The sequence below is a fragment of the Berkeleyomyces rouxiae genome (genome assembly GCF_048999995.1).
Source record: "Berkeleyomyces rouxiae strain 22BRR77 chromosome Unknown BrBRR77_ptg000008l, whole genome shotgun sequence".
In the NCBI taxonomy this organism is placed as follows: Eukaryota; Fungi; Ascomycota; class Sordariomycetes; order Microascales; family Ceratocystidaceae; genus Berkeleyomyces; species Berkeleyomyces rouxiae.
In genome coordinates, this window is record NW_027396498.1 from 387,439 (window position 1) to 413,861 (window position 26,423).

The following is a 26,423-nucleotide window of genomic DNA, read 5'->3' on the forward strand; positions in this document are numbered from 1 at the left end:
TTCTGCGATCTAGATATTGACGGCCGGACAGAAAGAATTTTCGGGTACGTCATCCCGAACCTAGCATACGACATGATTTTGGGAAAACCCTGGATGGAAAGGAATGACGTTGTCTACCTGGCGAAAGAACGAGTCATACGCCTCGGAAGCGAAGAAGATGCCCAAGTTGTGAGAGAAAAAGGATGGCTCGACGCCCATATAACAACCACAAAAGCGAGCATGGTGATGGCATCCGTCTTTGCTGCAGAAATCCGGCGCAGCAAGAAAAAGAATGAAGACATAGAGGTTTTTGCTGCCACCATCGAAGACATCAACAAGGCATTGCAAGTAAAACCTCGTGTTACCCTACAAGAGATCGACAAACGACTGCCTAGCGAACTCAAACACTTGGCAGAAGTGTTTTTAGACGACGAAAAGGACGACCAACCCCCGAACCGCCCCGGAATAGACCACGCTATCAACCTGACGAAAGACAAACAAGGGCGAGAGAACGAAGTCCCGTGGGGTCCCTTGTACAGCATGTCCCGCGACGAGCTGTTAGTCTTACGGAAAACCCTCTCGGACCATCTGGACAGGAATTGGATTCGAGCCAGCAGCTCTCCCGGCGGCGCGCCTGTTCTTTTCGTACGTAAGCCTGGAGGAGGGTTGCGCTTTTGCGTTGACTACCGCGGCATTAACGCCATTACTGAAAAAGACCGATACCCGCTTCCTTTGATCAGTGAGACACTACGAGCGTTGTCTAAGGCGAAGTACTTCACAAAGGTCGATGTTCGTGCCGCTTTCCACAAGATTCGCATAAAAGAGGGAGATGAATGGAAAACGGCCTTCCGCACACGTTTTGGACTTTTTGAATGGCTGGTGACGCCTTTTGGACTCACCGGAGCCCCTGCAACCTTTCAACGGTATATCAATTCAACCCTGCAAGAATATTTGGACGACTTCTGCTCCGCGTATATTGACGACGTCCTGATTTACACCGACGGCACCTACGCAGACCACATGGAAAAAGTTAACCTCGTCATCAAGAAATTGGGAAATGCAGGTCTCCGTTTAGACATCGACAAGTGCGAATTCGCAGTTTTTGAAACAAAGTACCTAGGTTTCATCATCCAAGCAGGCAAAGGTGTCAAAGTCGACCCAGCAAAGGTCGCTGCCATACGAGAATGGACGCCACCCACCAATGTCAAGGGCGTTCGAAGTTTTATAGGATTCGCAAATTTTTACCGCCAGTTTATCGATTCCTTCAGCGACGTGGCGGCTCCACTAGTCAGGCTAACGAAGAAAGGCACCGCATGGATATTACGGATAGGGCCCGAAGAAAGGATTAGGGTTCCGGGTACAGCCAACGACTCGGGACAATGATAGGTTTTTTTTTTTTTTTTTTATTCATTACTCGCATGGAACCTGATAGGGTTATGGCGAGGTGCAGTAAATCTACACATAGCAAGGTACAATAAAACAACATCCAAACTCCAGCAAAAATCAACGACAAAGGAAATACGTCGTGGTCGACACCGTAATTTGTCCAAAGACACAAGCACCAATTCCTCCTCACTCCTCAACTTCCTCCACTCTCCTCCCACCACTACTTTCTCTTCTTGTCATGAATAGCCATCCTGACACTGCTCATGCTAAGGGTTATGCATGAGACCTACCCCACTCTTCTTTTCCACAACGCCGAAGGTCGGCGACCTATGAAGATGCGCTTATGGCACAGGTTGGTCTGTGTAGATCGTGAGTTGATCAACGGATATGAGGTTGTCGTGGGATGTGCTGAGCACGGGTGCTCTGATAGACGTTGTTCTGCTGCTGCGGAGTTTTCTTGTTGCAATTGCCATTGCGTGCTTAGGTGGGGGTTGTTATCTGGTTCGATTGTTACGAACCTGTTACGTCTTGTTTACACGAGACTTATCTTTTGTTCATAGTTAGATGTTGATTGTTTCTAGCTTGGGAAGACAGAGTTTTGTCAGGAGCGCCGACAACATAAATATCGTCGTCTCCTGCCCTGAGTTGATCAGGTTTACTCTTGTTCTCCAAGCTTAACAATCACATGCACTTGCTTACCTTCTTCTTCTTCTTTATACCATTCTGTTCTTGCTTTCTTTGCAGTTCAACCTTTCTTCTTCTTTGAAGTGTGTGATTGTTCCTCCTCCTTCCTCTTTGTGCCGCTCTATTCTCAGAATAGCCATCTAAGTTGTGTGTTGCCTCTTCATCTCAACCGACCATACGTCTTAGCACTCTGTCTAACTGACGTCTTCCTCCACAGGCCCGACTGTCCACCTCAGGAACCTATCATTGTCCCGAGTCGTTGGCTGTACCCGGAACCCTAATCCTTTCTTCGGGCCCTATCCGTAATATTTTGTTAAGCTTCATTTGAAGACCCGACGCTATTACAACTTTGGCTCTCTTTGGCACTTTTTTCTCTCCTCATTTATTTTTCCCTCTCTATTACGTTTCAACTCGCAATGGCCCTCACTCGCGAAATGATCGAGCATCTCAATACGTTCCTCCTGTCGATTCCTGACCGAACTCCTGAGAACTGGCATCTCGGTGCCCTTCCTAGGGAGTTCAGTGCTGAGATCAAAATGGCTATTGTGGCGGCTTACATGTCTGGTCTGCGCACCGACGATGGTGCCCCGCCCATCCCCGTTGGCTCTGTTCCTGATGCGGCTCAGGTTTACTGGGCTGCGTTCCAGGCTGGCGCTGAAGCCCGCTTCAACTCCCTTGAGTCTCTTCCCCGAGTCAAACGGGAAGAGGATGCCGATCCGTTGAAAGAGGCCGACAAGCATCTTGATGTCGTGCCCTATGATGGCAATCAGCAAGGCTTCCAGGCGTTCCAGAGGCAACTTGCGGTCAAATTTGCTGCTGCACCCAAGCACCACCGCACGGAGCAGCGCAAGCTGATGACTGCCTTCTCCTACCTTAGAGATGGCGCTCTGGATTGGGCCATGCCTCGGATGGACCCGGCCACTGGACACATGAACTTTGAAACGTACGACGATTTTATGAAATCGTTAGCTGAGGCTTTCGATGACCCTGACTGGCGCATGACTGCGACCCAGCAGATCTTCGACTTAAAGCAGACAGGTACTTGTACTGCCTATCACTCTGCTTTTACAACGCTGTTGAAGAAACTCGGTTGGGCCGACGCTGATTTCACCATTGCACTATTTCAGCGAGGCCTCAAGCCCCACATACAGGACGCTCTGGCTTGGAACACCTATCCTGCCCCTAAGGGAACGCTTGATCAGTTCGCTAATTTCTGCAACACGCTGGACAATACGATCAACAACCGAACCCGGGGAAACAACGGGAAAATCCAACCGCCTCCTGGTGTGGTCCCCTTTCAGCAAGATTCTCGTTCGAGAAATGCTGGCGCCCAAAAAGCTGTCCCCAACACCAAGCCAGCTAAGGGTACCTCTGCAGGTCCCGATGCCAACGGTCTACCCTTCCGTAAGACTGCTGACGGCAAAATGGCAAAGGGTGTTTGTTGGAAGTGTGGCGCAAAGGACCACATGCTAAAGGCTTGCCCCAAAAACAACCTTGCTCTTCGCGCAGCTACTGTCCCTTCTCCCTCCACTTCTACCCGGGCTCCCTCGACGGCCCCTGCGCCTGATGCGTCAAAAAACTAGAAGGGCTACCGACCCATTCCCCTCTGGTCCTGGCTAGCCCTGACGCTGCTGATGAGGGTCTCTTGAGAATCAGCACTTGTTCTCTTGATAATGCTATCGATTATGGTAACTCTCCCCCTCTGGTTATTCCTGTGACAGTGAATAATTCCATTGAGGCCTACGCTATGGTGGATTCGGGATCAACAACTTGTTTTGTGGATTCTGAATTTATAGCAAGGCATCAGATTCCTACTGTTCTCAAGGCCAGAGCCGAGTCGCTCCATGTTGTTGATGGTAGTGAAACTGCTGCGGGTAAAGTGACCCACCAAGTTCCTTTGTCCCTCTCTTTTCCTAATTATTCAGAAACTTTGGTTTTTCAAATCACGAAGCTTGGGGGCTACCACATCATCCTGGGGAAATGCTGGCTCGACGCCCATAACCCGGAAATTTCTTGGCCTTCCAATACGCTCAAGATATCGGTTACTTCTACCGCCGATGGCAATGCTGTGGCAGCTTCTGATTCTTCTTCTTCTTCTTCTTCTGTTTCGACTGCTTCTACTGATTCTGGCGCTTCGTTTGATTTTTCTTATACAAAAAACGACAAAAATATTGCTTCTACCGCTGGCAGTCAGATTGAGGGATCTGCTCCTGCTTCAGCCACTTCACCCCTTCCTTCTTTTATTGCACAATCGTCAGCTGTGTCTTGTTCCTGTGTGACGGTGTCGTCTCAGGCTTTGCATCGCGTTGCCAAAGCTGAGAAACTACAGATTTATCGTGTCACCGCTCAGGAAGTCCTGGATTATCTCAATCAGGAGGACCTAACTCCGGAACAAGAGCATGCACGGCTCCTTGAACGCATCCCGAAGAAATACCATGACCTACTTCCTCTGTTCTCTCGAGAAGGTGCTGATCAACTACCACCTCACCGGGACATTGATCATGCGATTAACTTCGTTCCCGATGCGAAATACCCCAAGGCCCCGCTGTACGATATGACTCCACTCGAGTTGCAGGCTGTCAAAAAATATCTAGATGGCATGCTTGCTAAAGGCTTTATTTCCTCTTCCTCTTCGCCGCTGGCTTCCCCGATTCTTTTTGCTAGGAAGCCAGGCAGTTTACGATTCTGTGTTGATTTCCGAGCCGTCAATGATATCACCATCAAAGACGTAACTCCTCTGCCTCGGATCAATGAATCACTGCGCACGGCGGCTACGGGAAACATTTTTACAAAGCTGGATCTGAGAGCTGCGTACCACTTGATTCGCATCAAGAAAGGTGATGAATACAAGACAGCTTTCAGAACTCGATATGGCATTTTTGAGTACAATGTGATGCCGTTTGGGCTCACCAATGCTCCTGCCACGTGTCAGAAATATGTCAGCGAGGTCTTGTCGGAGTATTTGGACATATTCTGTGTCTGTTACTTGGATGATATCCTGGTGTTCTCTCTGAACCAAGAGGAACATGATGTTCATGTGCGCAAAGTCCTGCTAAAATTAGCGCAGGCCAGTCTGTTTGTCAAGGGTGAAAAATGCGAATTCGACAAGACTGAAACTACCTTTGTTGGCTTTGTTATTTCAGCCGATGCTCTGAAGATGGACCCCGCTAAAGTTGCGGCTGTCCGTGAGTGGGAGGCTCCCCGAACTGTTAAGGGAGTCCAGTCCTTTTTGGGTTTTGCCAATTTCTATAGGAGGTTCATCCGTGACTTCTCTAGAATCTGCACACCTCTCTTCGAGTTGACTAAAAAGACGCAATCTTTTGTCTGGTCCTCTGAATGTGAGGCAGCATTTCACACCCTGAAGGACCTTTTCTGCTCTGAACCTATCCTCAAGCACTTTGATTACCTGTTGGACACTGTTATTGAAACAGACGCGTCTGACCGTGTAATATCTGCCGTCATGTCTCAATACCACCCGACTGACAAGGGGCTTCTACTACACCCCGTGGCCTATTTCTCTCAAAAAATGAATCCTGCCCAGTGTAACTACGGCGTAGGTGACAAGGAGTTGTTAGCCATTGTGGAGTCTCTAAAGTCGTGGCGATTCATGGTTGAAAGTCTGGAAAAACCTGTTCTGGTATTGACGGACCATCGGAATTTAGCCGTTCTTAAGCAAATTCCGGCCATGAACAGACGGCAAGCGAGGTGGGCTATGGAACTGAGCGAGTACCGTTATGTCATCACTTATAGGCCTGGCTCCTTGAATTCTAGAGCTGATGCCCTGACCAGACGCTACGAAGACCTCGTTTCTTCTTCTTCTGAGGAGGATAAAGAGCTGTGTGCTCCTATTATTCCCCCTGAAAATTTTATTGGTACCATGTCTTTGGTAGACGAGGTAAAAATCGCGCTATCCACGGACAAGTGGGCTCTTGATGTTATTTCTGCTCTTCGAGGCCAGTCGACCAAACCTCCAGATGTGGACCTCAGTGTCTGCAGGCTTGACAATGACGGTCTTTTGTTTGTCAACGACCTTCTATATTTGCCGAACGAGGATCTACGAGTTCGTGCATTGAAGAATTGTCATGATATTATGCCTAGCGGACACCCTGGACAAAAGAACACTTTTGAACTTCTTGTTCGGGAATACTGGTGGCCCGGGATGCGTCGTGATGTCATCCGGTACATCCGAAATTGTGAGGTCTGCCAACGGATCAAGTCCGCGCGACATAGTCCCTACGGTCTACTGAAACCTCTGACCATTCCGCAAGCTCGGTGGACATCTGTGTCCCTTGATTTTATCACCGGCTTGCCGGTCTCCAATTCTTTTGACATGATTCTCGTTGTCATCGATAGGCTTAGCAAAATGGCTCACTTTATACCTTGCGATTCCTCGCTGGATGCTGCAGGTTTTGCTAAGCTCTATTTGTCAGCAGTGTATAGGCTCCACGGTCTGCCATTGGACATTGTGTCCGACAGGGGTAGTCTGTTTACGTCGGCTTTTTCCAAGGCTTTAGCCAAACTGTTGGGCATAAAGCAAAATCTGAGTACTGCGTTCCACCCTCAGACCGATGGTCAGACTGAGCGTGTGAACTCTATTTTGGAGCAATACCTGCGGGGTTACACCAACTATAGACAGGACAATTGGGCTGATCTTTTGCCCTTGGCGGAGTTCTCTTACAATGACTCCGAGTCCAGTTCTACTATGCTGACGCCCTTCTTTGCGAACCACGGGTTTCACCCCAGAAGTGGGCGTGAGTCGCTCCCAGTCTCTGTGGAAAAAGGCCCGTTGCGGAACTTTGTTAAAGAGCTTGACAACATTTGTCAGTTTTTAAAGACTGAAATTACGTGGAGCCGTGAGCGGATGACCGAGTACGCGAATCGACACAAATCTTCCGCCCCTCTCCTTCGAGAAGGGGACTTAGTGTGGCTTTTGAGTAGAAATATTCGAACTACTCGTCCTTCAAAGAAGTTGGACTTCAAGAAGCTTGGCCCATTTAAGATTCTACGGAAGGTGTCTTCGCATGCCTACGAGTTGGCACTCCCTGCCACTATGAAGGTTCATCCCGTCTTCCACGTTTGTCTGCTGGAACCATGTGCGTCGGATCCTCTTCCTGGCCAGAAAAACCCTCCTCCTCCTCCCGTCATAGTAGATGGCGAGGAAGAATTTGTGGTCAAGGAAATTATAGGCGTGTCTTCGCGTGGCCCTCTGCAATATCAAGTAGTTTGGGAGGGCTATGAACATGATGGACCCTCCTGGGAACCTCTGGACCATTTAGCCAATGCACCTGAGAAGGTTGCAGAATTCTACAAGAGGATGCCTAACGCCAGACGATCTTAGTACTGCTGTGGAAATCAGTCATAAAAAGGGGGGCTACTGTCATGAATAGCCATCCTGACACTGCTCATGCTAAGGGTTATGCATGAGACCTACCCCACTCTTCTTTTCCACAACGCCGAAGGTCGGCGACCTATGAAGATGCGCTTATGGCACAGGTTGGTCTGTGTAGATCGTGAGTTGATCAACGGATATGAGGTTGTCGTGGGATGTGCTGAGCACGGGTGCTCTGATAGACGTTGTTCTGCTGCTGCGGAGTTTTCTTGTTGCAATTGCCATTGCGTGCTTAGGTGGGGGTTGTTATCTGGTTCGATTGTTACGAACCTGTTACGTCTTGTTTACACGAGACTTATCTTTTGTTCATAGTTAGATGTTGATTGTTTCTAGCTTGGGAAGACAGAGTTTTGTCAGGAGCGCCGACAACATAAATATCGTCGTCTCCTGCCCTGAGTTGATCAGGTTTACTCTTGTTCTCCAAGCTTAACAATCACATGCACTTGCTTACCTTCTTCTTCTTCTTTATACCATTCTGTTCTTGCTTTCTTTGCAGTTCAACCTTTCTTCTTCTTTGAAGTGTGTGATTGTTCCTCCTCCTTCCTCTTTGTGCCGCTCTATTCTCAGAATAGCCATCTAAGTTGTGTGTTGCCTCTTCATCTCAACCGACCATACGTCTTAGCACTCTGTCTAACTGACGTCTTCCTCCACAGGCCCGACTGTCCACCTCAGGAACCTATCATTGTCCCGAGTCGTTGGCTGTACCCGGAACCCTAATCCTTTCTTCGGGCCCTATCCGTAATACTTCTCCCCACACCTTCTACCCAGGCCTTTGTGCAAAAACCCGTCTTGCGAACAAACTTCAGCAGCACCTCGGTTCCGTTATTCGTGTTGAAAAGCGTCGGAAGATCTAGCGACTTAGGACTCAATGCCATGGCCATCTCTTGACGCTCTGCAGAAAATGCGGCGCAGTGCAGCAGCACATGCTCAACGCTCTCGCTTTCATGTTCTTGACAACGGCGGCACCGGTCCGAGTCCGTCTTCTTGATAAGCAGCAGGTAGGGCAACAAGTTGCCTTTACCCACCTTCATCTGGAAGTACGCCGAGGTGAGCCATCTTGGTCCGGAAACCTTGGGCGCCTTAGCACGGAGAACTGGATCACCACCGATGGTACGCAGGTAGTGCGAGCCATGGGAGGGACCAGCGGCGGTGTCTCGCTCAAAAGCCCAGAGAGTCTCCCACTTGTCCATGGTAAACCTCCTAACCCTGGCGAAGACACTGCCCAGTGAGCTGAACTTGCGTTCATCATCACTCTCGAGAGCCTGGCGTGCAACCGCGTCTGCAATCTCGTTCCCCACTATGCCCATGTGCCCGGGACACCACATCACCGTGACTGGCGACGTGAATGTACCGAGGACGCGGCGGGCCTGCCACGCGAAGTGGCCGTGCTTGCGGAGCCGCGCAATGGCAGCTTGGCTGTCGACAAACACATAGCAGGGGCGAGCTTGCTTTGTTTTCTTTTCTGTTTTGGCGAGGAGCGTGAGTGCCTCCACGATGGCGGCGCTCTCGCAGTCTGCAACCTCCACATCTTGCAGTCGATGACTGACTTTCGTTTTGACTTCACCGGTTTTGGTATCGACCACGCACGCTGCAAGTGAGCACCTGGAGCCTTCTTTGGAGCCGTCCGTATACACGGTGACGGCATCGTTCGGAAGTCTTGACAAGAACTGGGCATGCCTGACGGCAGCGTCCTCCTTGGGTCCAGGGTCGACGACGATGGAGATGCGGTCGGTCAGTGGCGGCTGCCAGGGACTATCCCACTCCTGTCGGCGACGTTCTCGTCTCCACATGCCTGCCACCAATGGCTTCAACTCGCGCATGATGCAGCCGAGTCGAGTCTTGACACTCATGTTATGCCCCAGGAGAGGCAGGTCTGAGTCATCGGGGGCAAGCTCGTCCTTGTCGGGTTGGGACGCAACACGGACGGGATGGTTGCGTTGGAGGCGGAGAGTGCGAGCGGCGTAGGCCATGCGTGCTTTGGCGAATCGAATAGAGGGGGGCGGGAGGCCGGCCTCGACTTCGACAGCGCGTGTTGGTGAACCGCGGAATGTACCCAGGATACGGGCGGCAGCTTGGCTTTGCAGTTTCTGGTATACCCTTTGCAGACTGAGCTGGGGTTTTGACGGGTCATACCAGAGAATTGATCCGTAATCGGCGACGGTACCCACACAGGAGATGTAGAGCTGACGGAGTGCCGCGATGGACAGTCCACGCGTGTTCGAAGCGAGCCGAAGCAAGCCGCGGAACGCGATCTCAGCCTTTTGGGTCCGTGCCTGGACGTGCTGTTTAAACGAAAGTCTGTTGTCGAAATGGAAACCTAGCCACTTGACCATCTTTTGGGGACGCACAGTGACATCACCTACTCGGACAGTTTGGGAGGCCCACTTTGCAGCATCGGTGTAGTGGATGAGCTCAGTTTTGCTCTCTTCAAACTCAATGCCGTAGTCACGAGCCTTGGCCCGCAGCTCCGTCACGAGTTCTTCGAGAAGCGCCGCTGAACGCCTCGGGCTTTTGGACGCCACGGTTACGCTGAAGTCGTCTATATACGACAGCTGAAGTTGTGGTGTGTCGCCGGCCACCCGAGCCACTATATGCCGAGCATACAACAGGAAGAGTAGAGGACTGATGGGGGAACCTTGGGGGATGCCGATGTTAACCGGGGTCATCGGAAACGGCTGACCCTCGATGTGCAGGCCGACAGTACGGTCCTGGAGGAACGAAGCAACCCATTTTCGGAACACCAGGGGAAGACCGAGCTCACGTAAGCTGCGCATCAAGCAGGGCTTTGACACGTGGTCGAAAGCGCCCTTGACGTCAAGGAAGAGAGTGCTTGGAACGAGCTTCATCTCCTTGACCTTCTGCAGGTGGCTGACGTATACGAGAGCGGCGTCCATGGCTGAACGCTGTTTGCGGCCTCCCAGTTGAGTGTCGTCTAGAAGCGAGCTGTCATGGCAATTAGCGAGGTACCCTAAGCGGGTCGCAAAGACTTTCTCGAGCACTTTGCCTAGACAGTTGAGCAGTGAGATGATGCGGTAGGACTTTACGACTGAATAATCAGCCTTTCCGTCTTTCGCGAGCACAATCCCAGTAGCTTGCTTCCAGAGTGTGGGGTGTATTCCGAGGCGAGACAGGGCTTTGTAGACGGAGAGAAAGGGCGCGGGATGGGCCTCAAAGGCGATCTGGATGATCTTGGCGTTCATGCCGTCGGGCCCGGGGGCCTTCTTGGCGTTGGCGGACATGATTGCCTCCTTGATCTCGTGGTCTGTAAGGTCAGGCCAGGGGTATATGCTTCGGTCGGTGTCGTTCGGGGGGGTGTCGTGATGGGGGTCGTGATGGGGGTCGTGATGGGGGTCGTGTGTATCGGCAACGTCAGGTCGGGGGTCGACACCTGCGCTAGACGTAGCACCCAGTAGCGTCAGGAAAGCCTTTTCCTTCTCCTCGGGGGTATTGGCTAACCCGTCTGGCCCCTGGATGGGGGGGAAGTAACTCGCCGTAGCTGGCTTGGTGTATTTCCAGGCTGTGTAGACCTTTTCGTTGTCAGCGTCAGAAAGAAAGGTAGTCCAGTGAGTAGACTTAGCATCTTCGACAGCATGGGTGTACTTGTTGCGAATCGAATGAAACTCAACCAGCGACAGCCTGCCTCGTCTGTATCTTCTCTCTGCGCGCGATGCGGCCTGACGTTGTGATTGCAGCTCGGGCGTCCACCATGGCTTTGCGCGGGCACTGTGTCTCTTCACTGACATGCACCTCTGACAAGCAGATTGCAGGGCCTCGGAAAGCAGTCGCGCCATTGCGTCACCGTCTGCAGAAATCTCTGCCAGGGACAGCTGAAGCTCAAGGTCGGCCTGGCCAGCCAGCCATTCCTTGCGAAACAGCGACCAGTCGGCCGTCTTGGTGTTGAACGCCGGGTTACGTGTTAGGGTTTTGGGTGTGGTGGTGCTGACGTAATCAAAACTGATGGCCCGGTGATCGGAGCCCGTCTCCTGAAGATACCTCCAGTTCGTAAACAGGCCCGGTCGAGACCGCAGGGAAAATGCGAGGTCGATCACCGAGGTCGTGCTGCTGTTGACGTATGTGCCGCCGTTGCGTTCAACGTAGTCGTCGTCGACAATCAGGGTGGCATTCTGCGACATCAGCCAGTTAGCAAAAGAGTCAGCTCGTGGTTCGTGGGGATGCTCTCGCTGGGAATTCCACCAATGGTGATGGAGATTGAAGTCGCCGAGAAGCAAAGTACTGGTGTCAATATTGCGCGATAAAAGATTGGTGCGCTCAATGGTATAGGGGCGGGGTTGGGTCTCGGGGACAGGCTGCACAGTCAGCTGGCGTTCGTTGTAGACATTGAGAAGCGAAAAAGGCTCCGACGCAAGGATGCGCAGGGTCTGAATATCACTCTCAGTATCGCCAAACTCGAACAGCACAGAAAACGGCAGGCCTTGGCGGACGTAGGTCAAGACCCGCGGGCGCAAAGGCATAGCCTCAAGATTCCTAACATTAAACGGCACAACCAGGGTGAAGCCCGGCTGCGTCAATGTTCTATACCCAGCTTTGAGTTTTATGGTGTAAGGCTCCTGGATGCAGACAATGTCCGCCTTTCCGGTTGCAGCAGCCTCAAGTATTGTCTCATGAACAGCCTTCATTTTGTGCACGTTGTGCTGAAGGATGCGTAGACGTTGTCCGGCCGTAGGGCCCTCTTTCATAGGCGAGGGGGGCCGTCTGTCGTAGATTTGCGGTCAACGTAGGGCACTGCTGGGACAATAGCGCCGCCGACGTTGACGTTTTTGCCGACACACTTGTCGTAGTCAGCCTGGGTCAGGGCCTCGACGACCACCGAGCCAGCCTGCTTACCCTTGGCAGGGACCACAAGCCAGCGCAGCGAGTCGGAGATCTTGACGCCGTTGAAGTCCGCCATGTCCTTGGGCAGCTCCTTGAGACTGTCGAAACCGTCTTCAATCGGCACACCGTGGATGACAAAGCAGAGCTTTGACGACTTGTGGGTTCTGGAGCCGGGAGATGTGGCGCGCGTGAACTCGCAGGCGCCAAAGCAGGACAGCTCCTTGACCACGCGCTGCAGATTGGAGGTCATCAATCTGACGGCCTCACTGTCCACAGCGTGCAGCAAGATGTTGCCCGCCTTGGTGCGCTGGACCGCAGACACTGCAGTCTTGCCAAGAAGGCGGTTCACCGCGTCGCGCACGCGTCGCTGGGGCAGCGCGCTGGCTCTCGACTCGGGTGTGGTGACAATAACGACGGCCGTTTTCTCGCGAGGGGCAGTCGTGGTGGTCGTGGTGGTGGTCGTGTTGGGGGCGGGGGTCGTGGTTTTGTCGGCAGCCTTCTTCTGGGCGCGCTTGGCGACTACGGTCCACGTGTCGGGGGACTCAGTGGGCGCGTCGGCATCAGCCATAGCTGTGTCCGGGGCGGGAGGCGCGGCGGCGTCATCGGTAGTAGTAGTGGCGGTCGAGGTGGTGGTCGAGGTGGTGGTCGAGGTAGTGGTGTCGGGTGTGCTGGACTGGTCGCCAGCGGTGTCGATGACCATAGCATCAGCCTGGTCAGTGGCGGCGGTTGCGGCGGTTGCAGCATTTTTTTTGGCCTTTTTGCCGCGGCGTCTGCGCTTATTGGCCTTAGGCGCAGGGGTGGCGATTTTTTTGCAGGGGGGTTCTAAAACCGGCTCCCCAGTGGTTCTGGTACAGGGCTCACTGCCCAGGACAGAAGGCGCGGCTGGCACCTCAGGTGTCTGCGTCGCAGCCTCGCTGTACGCAGCCACGGCTGCAGCCTCGTGTGCCGGCTTGGGGCGGGCAGCCTTCGAGACTTCCATCTCAACCAGCGTTTTGTGGTCGTGGCGCGACATTACGACGAGCCCGCACTCGTTGCCAAACTGGCGCAGGATGCGCATCAGCTGGGCCTCAGAAGCTGACTCCTTGAGGCGTTCCAGGACGAGGAAGACCTCGTTCATGATGGCGGCGTTCTGCTCGTCGCGCCGGCGCTTGCGCTCCAACATGAGAGCAATCTCTCGGGCGCGCTTCGCCGGAATGGTCTGGTCGTTGTTGTTGTTGTTGGTGTTGTTGGTGTTGTTGGTGTCGTTCTCATCGCGCTGAGCCTGGCTGAACACGAACGGGTTCCCATCCAGTGCCTTAGGCGTCGGCGTTGTCGCGTCCGAGTCGCGCGAGTCGGGTGTCGAGGGAATCTCAACAACCGGCGCATCTTCAACGCCTGCATCGACTTTCATCGATGAGGTGACGGGCGCATGCTGCGACGGTGAACGCAGCAGCTCGTCTTCGTCGGAACGCGGTTCCTGGCTCGCCATCTGGGCGAAACTCAGCCCCAGGCGCGTCGTGCGGCGCGTTTCATCGCGCGCGGTCGGTTTCTTGTCTATTTTGTTCGATGCACTGCTCGAACTAGTCTTAGAATCAATTGAGCTGTTGCTCAGAGTCGTTTTGGTGAGTTTTTCTGTCGATTTGGCCATTTTTGCAAAAGTTTTTCCTTCCTCAATGATAGGTTCCTGAGGTGGACAGTCGGGCCTGTGGAGGAAGACGTCAGTTAGACAGAGTGTTAAGACGTATGGTCGGTTGAGATGAAGAGGCAACACACAACTTAGATGGCTATTCTGAGAATAGAGCGGCACAAAGAGGAAGGAGGAGGAACAATCACACACTTCAAAGAAGAAGAAAGGTTGAACTGCAAAGAAAGCAAGAACAGAATGGTATAAAGAAGAAGAAGAAGGTAAGCAAGTGCATGTGATTGTTAAGCTTGGAGAACAAGAGTAAACCTGATCAACTCAGGGCAGGAGACGACGATATTTATGTTGTCGGCGCTCCTGACAAAACTCTGTCTTCCCAAGCTAGAAACAATCAACATCTAACTACGAACAAAAGATAAGTCTCGTGTAAACAAGACGTAACAGGTTCGTAACAATCGAACCAGATAACAACCCCCACCTAAGCACGCAATGGCAATTGCAACAAGAAAACTCTGCAGCAGCAGAACAACGTCTATCAGAGCACCCGTGCTCAGCACATCCCACGACAACCTCATATCCGTTGATCAACTCACGATCTACACAGACCAACCTGTGCCATAAGCGCATCTTCATAGGTCGCCGACCTTCGGCGTTGTGGAAAAGAAGAGTGGGGTAGGTCTCATGCATAACCCTTAGCATGAGCAGTGTCAGGATAGCTATTCATGACAGTAGCCCCCCTTTTTATGACTGATTTCCACAGCAGTACTAAGATCGTCTGGCGTTAGGCATCCTCTTGTAGAATTCTGCAACCTTCTCAGGTGCATTGGCTAAATGGTCCAGAGGTTCCCAGGAGGGTCCATCATGTTCATAGCCCTCCCAAACTACTTGATATTGCAGAGGGCCACGCGAAGACACGCCTATAATTTCCTTGACCACAAATTCTTCCTCGCCATCTACTATGACGGGAGGAGGAGGAGGGTTTTTCTGGCCAGGAAGAGGATCCGACGCACATGGTTCCAGCAGACAAACGTGGAAGACGGGATGAACCTTCATAGTGGCAGGGAGTGCCAACTCGTAGGCATGCGAAGACACCTTCCGTAGAATCTTAAATGGGCCAAGCTTCTTGAAGTCCAACTTCTTTGAAGGACGAGTAGTTCGAATATTTCTACTCAAAAGCCACACTAAGTCCCCTTCTCGAAGGAGAGGGGCGGAAGATTTGTGTCGATTCGCGTACTCGGTCATCCGCTCACGGCTCCACGTAATTTCAGTCTTTAAAAACTGACAAATGTTGTCAAGCTCTTTAACAAAGTTCCGCAACGGGCCTTTTTCCACAGAGACTGGGAGCGACTCACGCCCACTTCTGGGGTGAAACCCGTGGTTCGCAAAGAAGGGCGTCAGCATAGTAGAACTGGACTCGGAGTCATTGTAAGAGAACTCCGCCAAGGGCAAAAGATCAGCCCAATTGTCCTGTCTATAGTTGGTGTAACCCCGCAGGTATTGCTCCAAAATAGAGTTCACACGCTCAGTCTGACCATCGGTCTGAGGGTGGAACTGTCATGAATAGCTATCCTGACACTGCTCATGCTAAGGGTTATGCATGAGACCTACCCCACTCTTCTTTTCCACAACGCCGAAGGTCGGCGACCTATGAAGATGCGCTTATGGCACAGGTTGGTCTGTGTAGATCGTGAGTTGATCAACGGATATGAGGTTGTCGTGGGATGTGCTGAGCACGGGTGCTCTGATAGACGTTGTTCTGCTGCTGCGGAGTTTTCTTGTTGCAATTGCCATTGCGTGCTTAGGTGGGGGTTGTTATCTGGTTCGATTGTTACGAACCTGTTACGTCTTGTTTACACGAGACTTATCTTTTGTTCGTAGTTAGATGTTGATTGTTTCTAGCTTGGGAAGACAGAGTTTTGTCAGGAGCGCCGACAACATAAATATCGTCGTCTCCTGCCCTGAGTTGATCAGGTTTACTCTTGTTCTCCAAGCTTAACAATCACATGCACTTGCTTACCTTCTTCTTCTTCTTTATACCATTCTGTTCTTGCTTTCTTTGCAGTTCAACCTTTCTTCTTCTTTGAAGTGTGTGATTGTTCCTCCTCCTTCCTCTTTGTGCCGCTCTATTCTCAGAATAGCCATCTAAGTTGTGTGTTGCCTCTTCATCTCAACCGACCATACGTCTTAGCACTCTGTCTAACTGACGTCTTCCTCCACAGGCCCGACTGTCCACCTCAGGAACCTATCATTGTCCCGAGTCGTTGGCTGTACCCGGAACCCTAATCCTTTCTTCGGGCCCTATCCGTAATATTTTGTTAAGCTTCATTTGAAGACCCGACGCTATTACAACTTTGGCTCTCTTTGGCACTTTTTTCTCTCCTCATTTATTTTTCCCTCTCTATTACGTTTCAACTCGCAATGGCCCTCACTCGCGAAATGATCGAGCATCTCAATACGTTCCTCCTGTCGATTCCTGACCGAACTCCTGAGAACTGGCATCTCGGTGCCCTTCCTAGGGAGTTCAGTGCTGAGATCAAAATGGCTATTGTGGCGGCTTACATGTCTGGTCTGCGCACCGACGATGGTGCCCCGCCCATCCCCGTTGGCTCTGTTCCTGATGCGGCTCAGGTTTACTGGGCTGCGTTCCAGGCTGGCGCTGAAGCCCGCTTCAACTCCCTTGAGTCTCTTCCCCGAGTCAAACGGGAAGAGGATGCCGATCCGTTGAAAGAGGCCGACAAGCATCTTGATGTCGTGCCCTATGATGGCAATCAGCAAGGCTTCCAGGCGTTCCAGAGGCAACTTGCGGTCAAATTTGCTGCTGCACCCAAGCACCACCGCACGGAGCAGCGCAAGCTGATGACTGCCTTCTCCTACCTTAGAGATGGCGCTCTGGATTGGGCCATGCCTCGGATGGACCCGGCCACTGGACACATGAACTTTGAAACGTACGACGATTTTATGAAATCGTTAGCTGAGGCTTTCGATGACCCTGACTGGCGCATGACTGCGACCCAGCAGATCTTCGACTTAAAGCAGACAGGTACTTTATTACGGATAGGGCCCAAGGAAACCATTAGGGTTCTAGAAAGCCAACGACTCAGGACAATGATAGGTTCCAGAGGTGGACAGTCAGGCCTGCGCGGATATACGGCCGGGAGGAGAGGATAGAACTCTCTAGGTCGTATGGTCGGTTTGAGGTAAAGAGGCACACTCAACTAATTGATCTTATAACACACGGAAGGGAATAAACAATCACAGGAACACTGAGGTAACGAAGACGACAGAAGGTACTGATGCAATGAAGGCTATCAAGAAACAAGTGATAATTAAAGATATAGTACTAAAGAAGAAGGTACTATCGAAGAAGTGATACTATAAACTAGTATACAAAGAAGAATGGCAAAAGGGGTGTATGTGATTGTTAAGCTTGGGGAGCAAGAGTTAACCTGATCACACAGGGCAGAAGGCAACGCTATTTAAGGCGTTGCAGATTCTGACAACAGAGATCTTCCCAAGCTAGAACCAAATCACAGATAACCGAAAGTGGGGACATACGTAACTCAACGTTACCAGACGCTACTATCAAACCGGATGTTAGTTCACGAGATAAACCAACACGGCAGCAGCAGAACTGAAAATCCCTCAAGACACCCAGGCAACGATATGTCGCGTTACAGCGATATCGGCCTAACAGGTGTGGGCCCCACGCTCAAACGCTGTTGACACAAAAGGAACGAGAATAGCAGTCAACTCAGAATAAGCTGCATCAACTGCAGAGTACCGAGTTACCTAATAGCGATGATCTATAGTGTGCAAGCCGGCCACACCCGAGTAGATAAACCGGAGTGACACCTCAAGGTTACACAGACCACCAAGTGGTATAACCGTATCATCATACGTCCTTGGAACATTAGCGTGACACAACGGAAGCGGGGTAAGGTGCCAGGCATAACCCTATGCAATGGCAATGGCAAGAATGGCTATTCATGACAGTATGCTCCTTTTAAATGACTGATTTCCACAGCAGTACTAAGATCGCCACATCCTAGACTAGAATCAAGTCGGAGAATTCGCAAAAGGAAGCCGGGCATCTAGGGACACGGAAGTCCACCGGGCTTTGCAGAATCGGAACAGAAGGAATAAGCCAACCATACGGGTCTAGACACAGCATGACTCCGCAGGCAAGAATTGTAGATCTCGATGCACCAACAACATCGTGACGTATAGGGGATCAACGGAATCCCTAGCATGAAAGCTTGTACATCTGATCAACATAAAACAAGGCCTTGAAGTGCAACGACAACTTCGTAAGGGCCTCGTGTCCACAGACAAGAGGAAGGTAAAAAAGAATGGGAATAACGAAAGGCAACCTCATCAACCGAGGGGCAGCACCAAGGATCTTAAGTGGGAATAAGTTGAGAACGCAGCTCAGTACCCGCAAAGGCAAAGGTTTTTCAACCTTGTTGTCCTCCCTAGTTATGGCATTGGTCATAGAAGTAAGAGCCAGGCCTGTAGGTTATAACAAACAACAATCGCTCAGTTCCATAGCCCATAAATCTGTTGCCTGCAAGATGCAGAAGGTCCCCTGAGAACTACCAAGTTCTGGTAACAAGTGTACACCAGAGTGGCTACTCAGTTGGCACAATCATCAATCGCCGCGACATAATCGCCTCCACAATAGCTAAGAACCCCCTGGGACATGGTTCGATGGATGTAAACGAACACGATTCCGGTTGTGGGAGAATAGACTAACATGTGTAATGGGGACTCATCATCGATCGGGTAATTGGTATATGACAACAGACAGCATGGAAACAAAGACGTGCAGGTCGCTGTGGTGCAGTGGTATAGCACCTGGCAAGGCTTTTCGGTTGGCTACCGAGAAGTCGTAGGTTCGATTCCTACCAGTGACGCCAATTTTCTACGAGCAGTCAACCTTAACTGGGGCACTTGGGGTTAGTGCTGCTCGTTGGAAATTCATACCAAAAGCTATTCATGTATTTCCTTTCTGTCATAACTTGGGGATTATATTTGTGGGATCTTAGATGTAACTGCCTCCCTGCCAGGGGATTGGAGTATATTATGTGTAGTAGCTAGCTTGTTTGAGATTCCGTTAAACCTTGATTCGTGTATAGTATTAATATACACCTCGCCATAACCCTGTCAGGTTCCATGCGAGTAATGAATAAAAAAAAAAAAAAAGACGTGCAGGATCCGTAAAGAGTATTGGTGAAAGGGGAAAACAAGAAATTGGTAAAGTCAGCTTGTCAAACTTGGCAGTATTTCAGCACAAGATACAAGACTGGCCTGCACCACCATAGGCAGGACTTCGAAGAGGGACATCGTGTTTCTTTTAACGAGAAGAAAAACAACAAGATATTGTCCAAAAGAGAGAGGCAGAGAGTAGGCCCAAGTGAAGACACAAAGAGGTCGCAGAAAGGAGACATAGAGTAGTCGCAAGTAGACGTAACAGAGTCGAAGAAAGTAACAGGCAAGAGAGCTGTCCAAAGTAGAGGACACAGAACATGTCACAAGAAGTAGACGTATAGTGGTCGTAAGTAGACACAACAACAGCCGAAAGAAAATAGTCCGAACAGTGGCCTAACGCATTAGACACAACTGTGGCACGAAGACTAGACATAACTGTCAAGAAGTGGGACAGAAGCGAGCTGTTAACAACGCGAGTAGACAGCAACTGTCAATACCCAGACAGACACGGGCTGTCAGCAAAGCGAGTAGATATAAACTATCAATACCCGGACAGACACGAGCTGTCGGCAATTATAACCCAGCAGGGGTCAAACGCAAGCACCATAGTGGTCAAAGAAGAGACACAAAAAAAGCAGTCGCCGATGGACACACGGTGTCACAAGGAAGAGGCATTAAGAGGTGTCAACCCAAAGAACAGACACGAGCTGTTCGTAGAACCAACGAGCTCAGCAAAGAACAGACACTAGCTGCTGATATCATATAAATAGACCCAACAGGAGTCAAAACAATTAGGCAAGACAAAGGCCAAGAAATACAGACACAGAGGTCTAAAAACAGACATAAACTGTCCAAGAAATCCCACAAGAACTCAATAACATGCTTTGGCACAATGGCAGGTGTGTGAGTAAACTCAACAACAACACTTTATACACTCAGGTACCATGTTGTAACTCAAAGTAATCTGGGAGTTGGCAACATCATTGCTGCAAGCCAAAAGGTGCATAGCTGGTAGACATGGCTTTCTGGAAACCCCCGTTCAGATGTGGCAAGTTGTAACGACTGGTTGATGCGGGACCAAATGAACAGCTTATAAAATAAGGTAGTTGACCGCCCGTAAATCAACAGAAGATCGTACACTGCCTGGTTCCCGAGGACAAAGAATCGGAGAAGCCAACACTGAAGAAGTAGGGGCAATGAAGCCACGTGTGAGCATGCCATCCAGGTTTTGCTTGACAAGTTGCAAATTTAGATGTGCATCATCAGACGGAAGAGTATTGATATGTTCGGCAGTCGAGACAAGATTAACAGCATGACCTGCGTCTTGACAAGAGGTGGTTGAAGGTACACCATCCCGCAAGAACACCGGACGCAAATCATAATAACTGTCCGAACTGCATTCGGGATATCGCTTGTGCACTTGTTCTAGCCGTAGGTCATCCTGATCAACAGGATCGAGAACCTGCTCAGCGGTAGTGCGGTGAGCCCGCCGGTTCTCATTGCTTGCAGTGGAACGCAAAGCTTGAGACGACATTAGCCTAGAGGAACAAAGTGCTTCAACGAAATTAAAGGAGCTGGGACAGAGACAGTGCCATCAACTGACTGTCCACAGAAGAAGAGAAGTAGATTGAGAAATGGAATCAACTAAGAACCAGAAAGAGCCGAGTTATGACTAGCGGACGAAGAAGGTTGTGTAACAACAGCAGCGCTAGTATGATCATAGGAAGACGGGATATCGGCCGTAGTCGAGAGCCGGAACGAAAAGAAGAATAAGGTGTGCTAAAGAATAACAAAGAGTTGGAAGAATGTGTGAGTCTTTAAATGAAGCTTAACAAAATATTACGGATAGGGCCCAAGGAAACCATTAGGGTTCTAGAAAGCCAACGACTCAGGACAATGATAGGTTCCAGAGGTGGACAGTCAGGCCTGCGCGGATATACGGCCGGGAGGAGAGGATAGAACTCTCTAGGTCGTATGGTCGGTTTGAGGTAAAGAGGCACACTCAACTAATTGATCTTATAACACACGGAAGGGAATAAACAATCACAGGAACACTGAGGTAACGAAGACGACAGAAGGTACTGATGCAATGAAGGCTATCAAGAAACAAGTGATAATTAAAGATATAGTACTAAAGAAGAAGGTACTATCGAAGAAGTGATACTATAAACTAGTATACAAAGAAGAATGGCAAAAGGGGTGTATGTGATTGTTAAGCTTGGGGAGCAAGAGTTAACCTGATCACACAGGGCAGAAGGCAACGCTATTTAAGGCGTTGCAGATTCTGACAACAGAGATCTTCCCAAGCTAGAACCAAATCACAGATAACCGAAAGTGGGGACATACGTAACTCAACGTTACCAGACGCTACTATCAAACCGGATGTTAGTTCACGAGATAAACCAACACGGCAGCAGCAGAACTGAAAATCCCTCAAGACACCCAGGCAACGATATGTCGCGTTACAGCGATATCGGCCTAACAGGTGTGGGCCCCACGCTCAAACGCTGTTGACACAAAAGGAACGAGAATAGCAGTCAACTCAGAATAAGCTGCATCAACTGCAGAGTACCGAGTTACCTAATAGCGATGATCTATAGTGTGCAAGCCGGCCACACCCGAGTAGATAAACCGGAGTGACACCTCAAGGTTACACAGACCACCAAGTGGTATAACCGTATCATCATACGTCCTTGGAACATTAGCGTGACACAACGGAAGCGGGGTAAGGTGCCAGGCATAACCCTATGCAATGGCAATGGCAAGAATGGCTATTCATGACATACTTGTACTGCCTATCACTCTGCTTTTACAACGCTGTTGAAGAAACTCGGTTGGGCCGACGCTGATTTCACCATTGCACTATTTCAGCGAGGCCTCAAGCCCCACATACAGGACGCTCTGGCTTGGAACACCTATCCTGCCCCTAAGGGAACGCTTGATCAGTTCGCTAATTTCTGCAACACGCTGGACAATACGATCAACAACCGAACCCGGGGAAACAACGGGAAAATCCAACCGCCTCCTGGTGTGGTCCCCTTTCAGCAAGATTCTCGTTCGAGAAATGCTGGCGCCCAAAAAGCTGTCCCCAACACCAAGCCAGCTAAGGGTACCTCTGCAGGTCCCGATGCCAACGGTCTACCCTTCCGTAAGACTGCTGACGGCAAAATGGCAAAGGGTGTTTGTTGGAAGTGTGGCGCAAAGGACCACATGCTAAAGGCTTGCCCCAAAAACAACCTTGCTCTTCGCGCAGTTACTGTCCCTTCTCCCTCCACTTCTACCCGGGCTCCCTCGACGGCCCCTGCGCCTGATGCGTCAAAAAACTAGAAGGGCTACCGACCCATTCCCCTCTGGTCCTGGCTAGCCCTGACGCTGCTGATGAGGGTCTCTTGAGAATCAGCACTTGTTCTCTTGATAATGCTATCGATTATGGTAACTCTCCCCCTCTGGTTATTCCTGTGACAGTGAATAATTCCATTGAGGCCTACGCTATGGTGGATTCGGGATCAACAACTTGTTTTGTGGATTCTGAATTTATAGCAAGGCATCAGATTCCTACTGTTCTCAAGGCCAGAGCCGAGTCGCTCCATGTTGTTGATGGTAGTGAAACTGCTGCGGGTAAAGTGACCCACCAAGTTCCTTTGTCCCTCTCTTTTCCTAATTATTCAGAAACTTTGGTTTTTCAAATCACGAAGCTTGGGGGCTACCACATCATCCTGGGGAAATGCTGGCTCGACGCCCATAACCCGGAAATTTCTTGGCCTTCCAATACGCTCAAGATATCGGTTACTTCTACCGCCGATGGCAATGCTGTGGCAGCTTCTGATTCTTCTTCTTCTTCTTCTTCTGTTTCGACTGCTTCTACTGATTCTGGCGCTTCGTTTGATTTTTCTTATACAAAAAACGACAAAAATATTGCTTCTACCGCTGGCAGTCAGATTGAGGGATCTGCTCCTGCTTCAGCCACTTCACCCCTTCCTTCTTTTATTGCACAATCGTCAGCTGTGTCTTGTTCCTGTGTGACGGTGTCGTCTCAGGCTTTGCATCGCTTTGCCAAAGCTGAGAAACTACAGATTTATCGTGTCACCGCTCAGGAAGTCCTGGATTATCTCAATCAGGAGGACCTAACTCCGGAACAAGAGCATGCACGGCTCCTTGAACGCATCCCGAAGAAATACCATGACCTACTTCCTCTGTTCTCTCGAGAAGGTGCTGATCAACTACCACCTCACCGGGACATTGATCATGCGATTAACTTCGTTCCCGATGCGAAATACCCCAAGGCCCCGCTGTACGATATGACTCCACTCGAGTTGCAGGCTGTCAAAAAATATCTAGATGGCATGCTTGCTAAAGGCTTTATTTCCTCTTCCTCTTCGCCGCTGGCTTCCCCGATTCTTTTTGCTAGGAAGCCAGGCAGTTTACGATTCTGTGTTGATTTCCGAGCCGTCAATGATATCACCATCAAAGACGTAACTCCTCTGCCTCGGATCAATGAATCACTGCGCACGGCGGCTACGGGAAACATTTTTACAAAGCTGGATCTGAGAGCCGCGTACCACTTGATTCGCATCAAGAAAGGTGATGAATACAAGACAGCTTTCAGAACTCGATATGGCATTTTTGAGTACAATGTGATGCCGTTTGGGCTCACCAATGCTCCTGCCACGTGTCAGAAATATGTCAGCGAGGTCTTGTCGGAGTATTTGGACATATTCTGTGTCTGTTACTTGGATGATATCCTGGTGTTCTCTCTGAACCAAGAGGAACATGATGTTCATGTGCGCAAAGTCCTGCTAAAATTAGCGCAGGCCAGTCTGTTTGTCAAGGGTGAAAAATGCGAATTCGACAAGACTGAAACTACCTTTGTTGGCTTTGTTATTTCAGCCGATGCTCTGAAGATGGACCCCGCTAAAGTTGCGGCTGTCCGTGAGTGGGAGGCTCCCCGAACTGTTAAGGGAGTCCAGTCCTTTTTGGGTTTTGCCAATTTCTATAGGAGGTTCATCCGTGACTTCTCTAGAATCTGCACACCTCTCTTCGAGTTGACTAAAAAGACGCAATCTTTTGTCTGGTCCTCTGAATGTGAGGCAGCATTTCACACCCTGAAGGACCTTTTCTGCTCTGAACCTATCCTCAAGCACTTTGATTACCTGTTGGACACTGTTATTGAAACAGACGCGTCTGACCGTGTAATATCTGCCGTCATGTCTCAATACCACCCGACTGACAAGGGGCTTCTACTACACCCCGTGGCCTATTTCTCTCAAAAAATGAATCCTGCCCAGTGTAACTACGGCGTAGGTGACAAGGAGTTGTTAGCCATTGTGGAGTCTCTAAAGTCGTGGCGATTCATGGTTGAAAGTCTGGAAAAACCTGTTCTGGTATTGACGGACCATCGGAATTTAGCCGTTCTTAAGCAAATTCCGGCCATGAACAGACGGCAAGCGAGGTGGGCTATGGAACTGAGCGAGTACCGTTATGTCATCACTTATAGGCCTGGCTCCTTGAATTCTAGAGCTGATGCCCTGACCAGACGCTACGAAGACCTCGTTTCTTCTTCTTCTGAGGAGGATAAAGAGCTGTGTGCTCCTATTATTCCCCCTGAAAATTTTATTGGTACCATGTCTTTGGTAGACGAGGTAAAAATCGCGCTATCCACGGACAAGTGGGCTCTTGATGTTATTTCTGCTCTTCGAGGCCAGTTGTCATGAATAGCCATTCTTGCCATTGCCATTGCATAGGGTTATGCCTGGCACCTTACCCCGCTTCCGTTGTGTCACGCTAATGTTCCAAGGACGTATGATGATACGGTTATACCACTTGGTGGTCTGTGTAACCTTGAGGTGTCACTCCGGTTTATCTACTCGGGTGTGGCCGGCTTGCACACTATAGATCATCGCTATTAGGTAACTCGGTACTCTGCAGTTGATGCAGCTTATTCTGAGTTGACTGCTATTCTCGTTCCTTTTGTGTCAACAGCGTTTGAGCGTGGGGCCCACACCTGTTAGGCCGATATCGCTGTAACGCGACATATCGTTGCCTGGGTGTCTTGAGGGATTTTCAGTTCTGCTGCTGCCGTGTTGGTTTATCTCGTGAACTAACATCCGGTTTGATAGTAGCGTCTGGTAACGTTGAGTTACGTATGTCCCCACTTTCGGTTATCTGTGATTTGGTTCTAGCTTGGGAAGATCTCTGTTGTCAGAATCTGCAACGCCTTAAATAGCGTTGCCTTCTGCCCTGTGTGATCAGGTTAACTCTTGCTCCCCAAGCTTAACAATCACATACACCCCTTTTGCCATTCTTCTTTGTATACTAGTTTATAGTATCACTTCTTCGATAGTACCTTCTTCTTTAGTACTATATCTTTAATTATCACTTGTTTCTTGATAGCCTTCATTGCATCAGTACCTTCTGTCGTCTTCGTTACCTCAGTGTTCCTGTGATTGTTTATTCCCTTCCGTGTGTTATAAGATCAATTAGTTGAGTGTGCCTCTTTACCTCAAACCGACCATACGACCTAGAGAGTTCTATCCTCTCCTCCCGGCCGTATATCCGCGCAGGCCTGACTGTCCACCTCTGGAACCTATCATTGTCCTGAGTCGTTGGCTTTCTAGAACCCTAATGGTTTCCTTGGGCCCTATCCGTAATATTTTGTTAAGCTTCATTTAAAGACTCACACATTCTTCCAACTCTTTGTTATTCTTTAGCACACCTTATTCTTCTTTTCGTTCCGGCTCTCGACTACGGCCGATATCCCGTCTTCCTATGATCATACTAGCGCTGCTGTTGTTACACAACCTTCTTCGTCCGCTAGTCATAACTCGGCTCTTTCTGGTTCTTAGTTGATTCCATTTCTCAATCTACTTCTCTTCTTCTGTGGACAGTCAGTTGATGGCACTGTCTCTGTCCCAGCTCCTTTAATTTCGTTGAAGCACTTTGTTCCTCTAGGCTAATGTCGTCTCAAGCTTTGCGTTCCACTGCAAGCAATGAGAACCGGCGGGCTCACCGCACTACCGCTGAGCAGGTTCTCGATCCTGTTGATCAGGATGACCTACGGCTAGAACAAGTGCACAAGCGATATCCCGAATGCAGTTCGGACAGTTATTATGATTTGCGTCCGGTGTTCTTGCGGGATGGTGTACCTTCAACCACCTCTTGTCAAGACGCAGGTCATGCTGTTAATCTTGTCTCGACTGCCGAACATATCAATACTCTTCCGTCTGATGATGCACATCTAAATTTGCAACTTGTCAAGCAAAACCTGGATGGCATGCTCACACGTGGCTTCATTGCCCCTACTTCTTCAGTGTTGGCTTCTCCGAT

At 50.1% G+C, this 26,423-nt stretch overlaps 7 protein-coding genes across 7 annotated transcripts; 5 read left to right on the forward strand and 2 right to left on the reverse strand.

The window, feature by feature from the left end:
* Positions 1-219: 219 nt before the first annotated feature.
* On the forward strand, positions 220-1,362 carry BROUX77_006249 (uncharacterized protein; the record flags this gene model as incomplete). The annotated part of the gene is made up of 1 exon (XM_073751213.1): positions 220-1,362. The coding sequence occupies one exon, from the start codon at positions 220-222 to the stop codon at positions 1,360-1,362; it is 1,143 nt and encodes a 380-aa protein (XP_073603318.1).
* A 1,103-nt stretch (positions 1,363-2,465) lies between these two features.
* Positions 2,466-3,632, forward strand: BROUX77_006250 (uncharacterized protein; the record flags this gene model as incomplete). The annotated part of the gene is made up of 1 exon (XM_073751214.1): positions 2,466-3,632. One exon carries the CDS (start codon positions 2,466-2,468, stop codon positions 3,630-3,632), a length of 1,167 nt encoding a protein of 388 aa, XP_073603319.1.
* A 164-nt stretch (positions 3,633-3,796) lies between these two features.
* Positions 3,797-7,387, forward strand: BROUX77_006251 (uncharacterized protein; the record flags this gene model as incomplete). The annotated part of the gene is made up of 1 exon (XM_073751215.1): positions 3,797-7,387. One exon carries the CDS (start codon positions 3,797-3,799, stop codon positions 7,385-7,387), a length of 3,591 nt encoding a protein of 1,196 aa, XP_073603320.1.
* A 764-nt stretch (positions 7,388-8,151) lies between these two features.
* On the reverse strand, positions 8,152-12,075 carry BROUX77_006252 (uncharacterized protein; the record flags this gene model as incomplete). The annotated part of the gene is made up of 1 exon (XM_073751216.1): positions 8,152-12,075. One exon carries the CDS (start codon positions 12,073-12,075, stop codon positions 8,152-8,154), a length of 3,924 nt encoding a protein of 1,307 aa, XP_073603321.1.
* A 56-nt stretch (positions 12,076-12,131) lies between these two features.
* BROUX77_006253 (uncharacterized protein) lies at positions 12,132-13,898 on the reverse strand (the record flags this gene model as incomplete). The annotated part of the gene is made up of 1 exon (XM_073751217.1): positions 12,132-13,898. One exon carries the CDS (start codon positions 13,896-13,898, stop codon positions 12,132-12,134), a length of 1,767 nt encoding a protein of 588 aa, XP_073603322.1.
* Positions 13,899-16,310: 2,412 nt separating this feature from the next.
* Positions 16,311-17,060, forward strand: BROUX77_006254 (uncharacterized protein; the record flags this gene model as incomplete). Its single annotated transcript, XM_073751218.1, has 1 exon — positions 16,311-17,060. One exon carries the CDS (start codon positions 16,311-16,313, stop codon positions 17,058-17,060), a length of 750 nt encoding a protein of 249 aa, XP_073603323.1.
* Positions 17,061-22,591: 5,531 nt separating this feature from the next.
* Positions 22,592-24,811, forward strand: BROUX77_006255 (uncharacterized protein; the record flags this gene model as incomplete). The annotated part of the gene is made up of 1 exon (XM_073751219.1): positions 22,592-24,811. The coding sequence occupies one exon, from the start codon at positions 22,592-22,594 to the stop codon at positions 24,809-24,811; it is 2,220 nt and encodes a 739-aa protein (XP_073603324.1).
* Between the last annotated feature and the right edge of the window lie 1,612 nt (positions 24,812-26,423).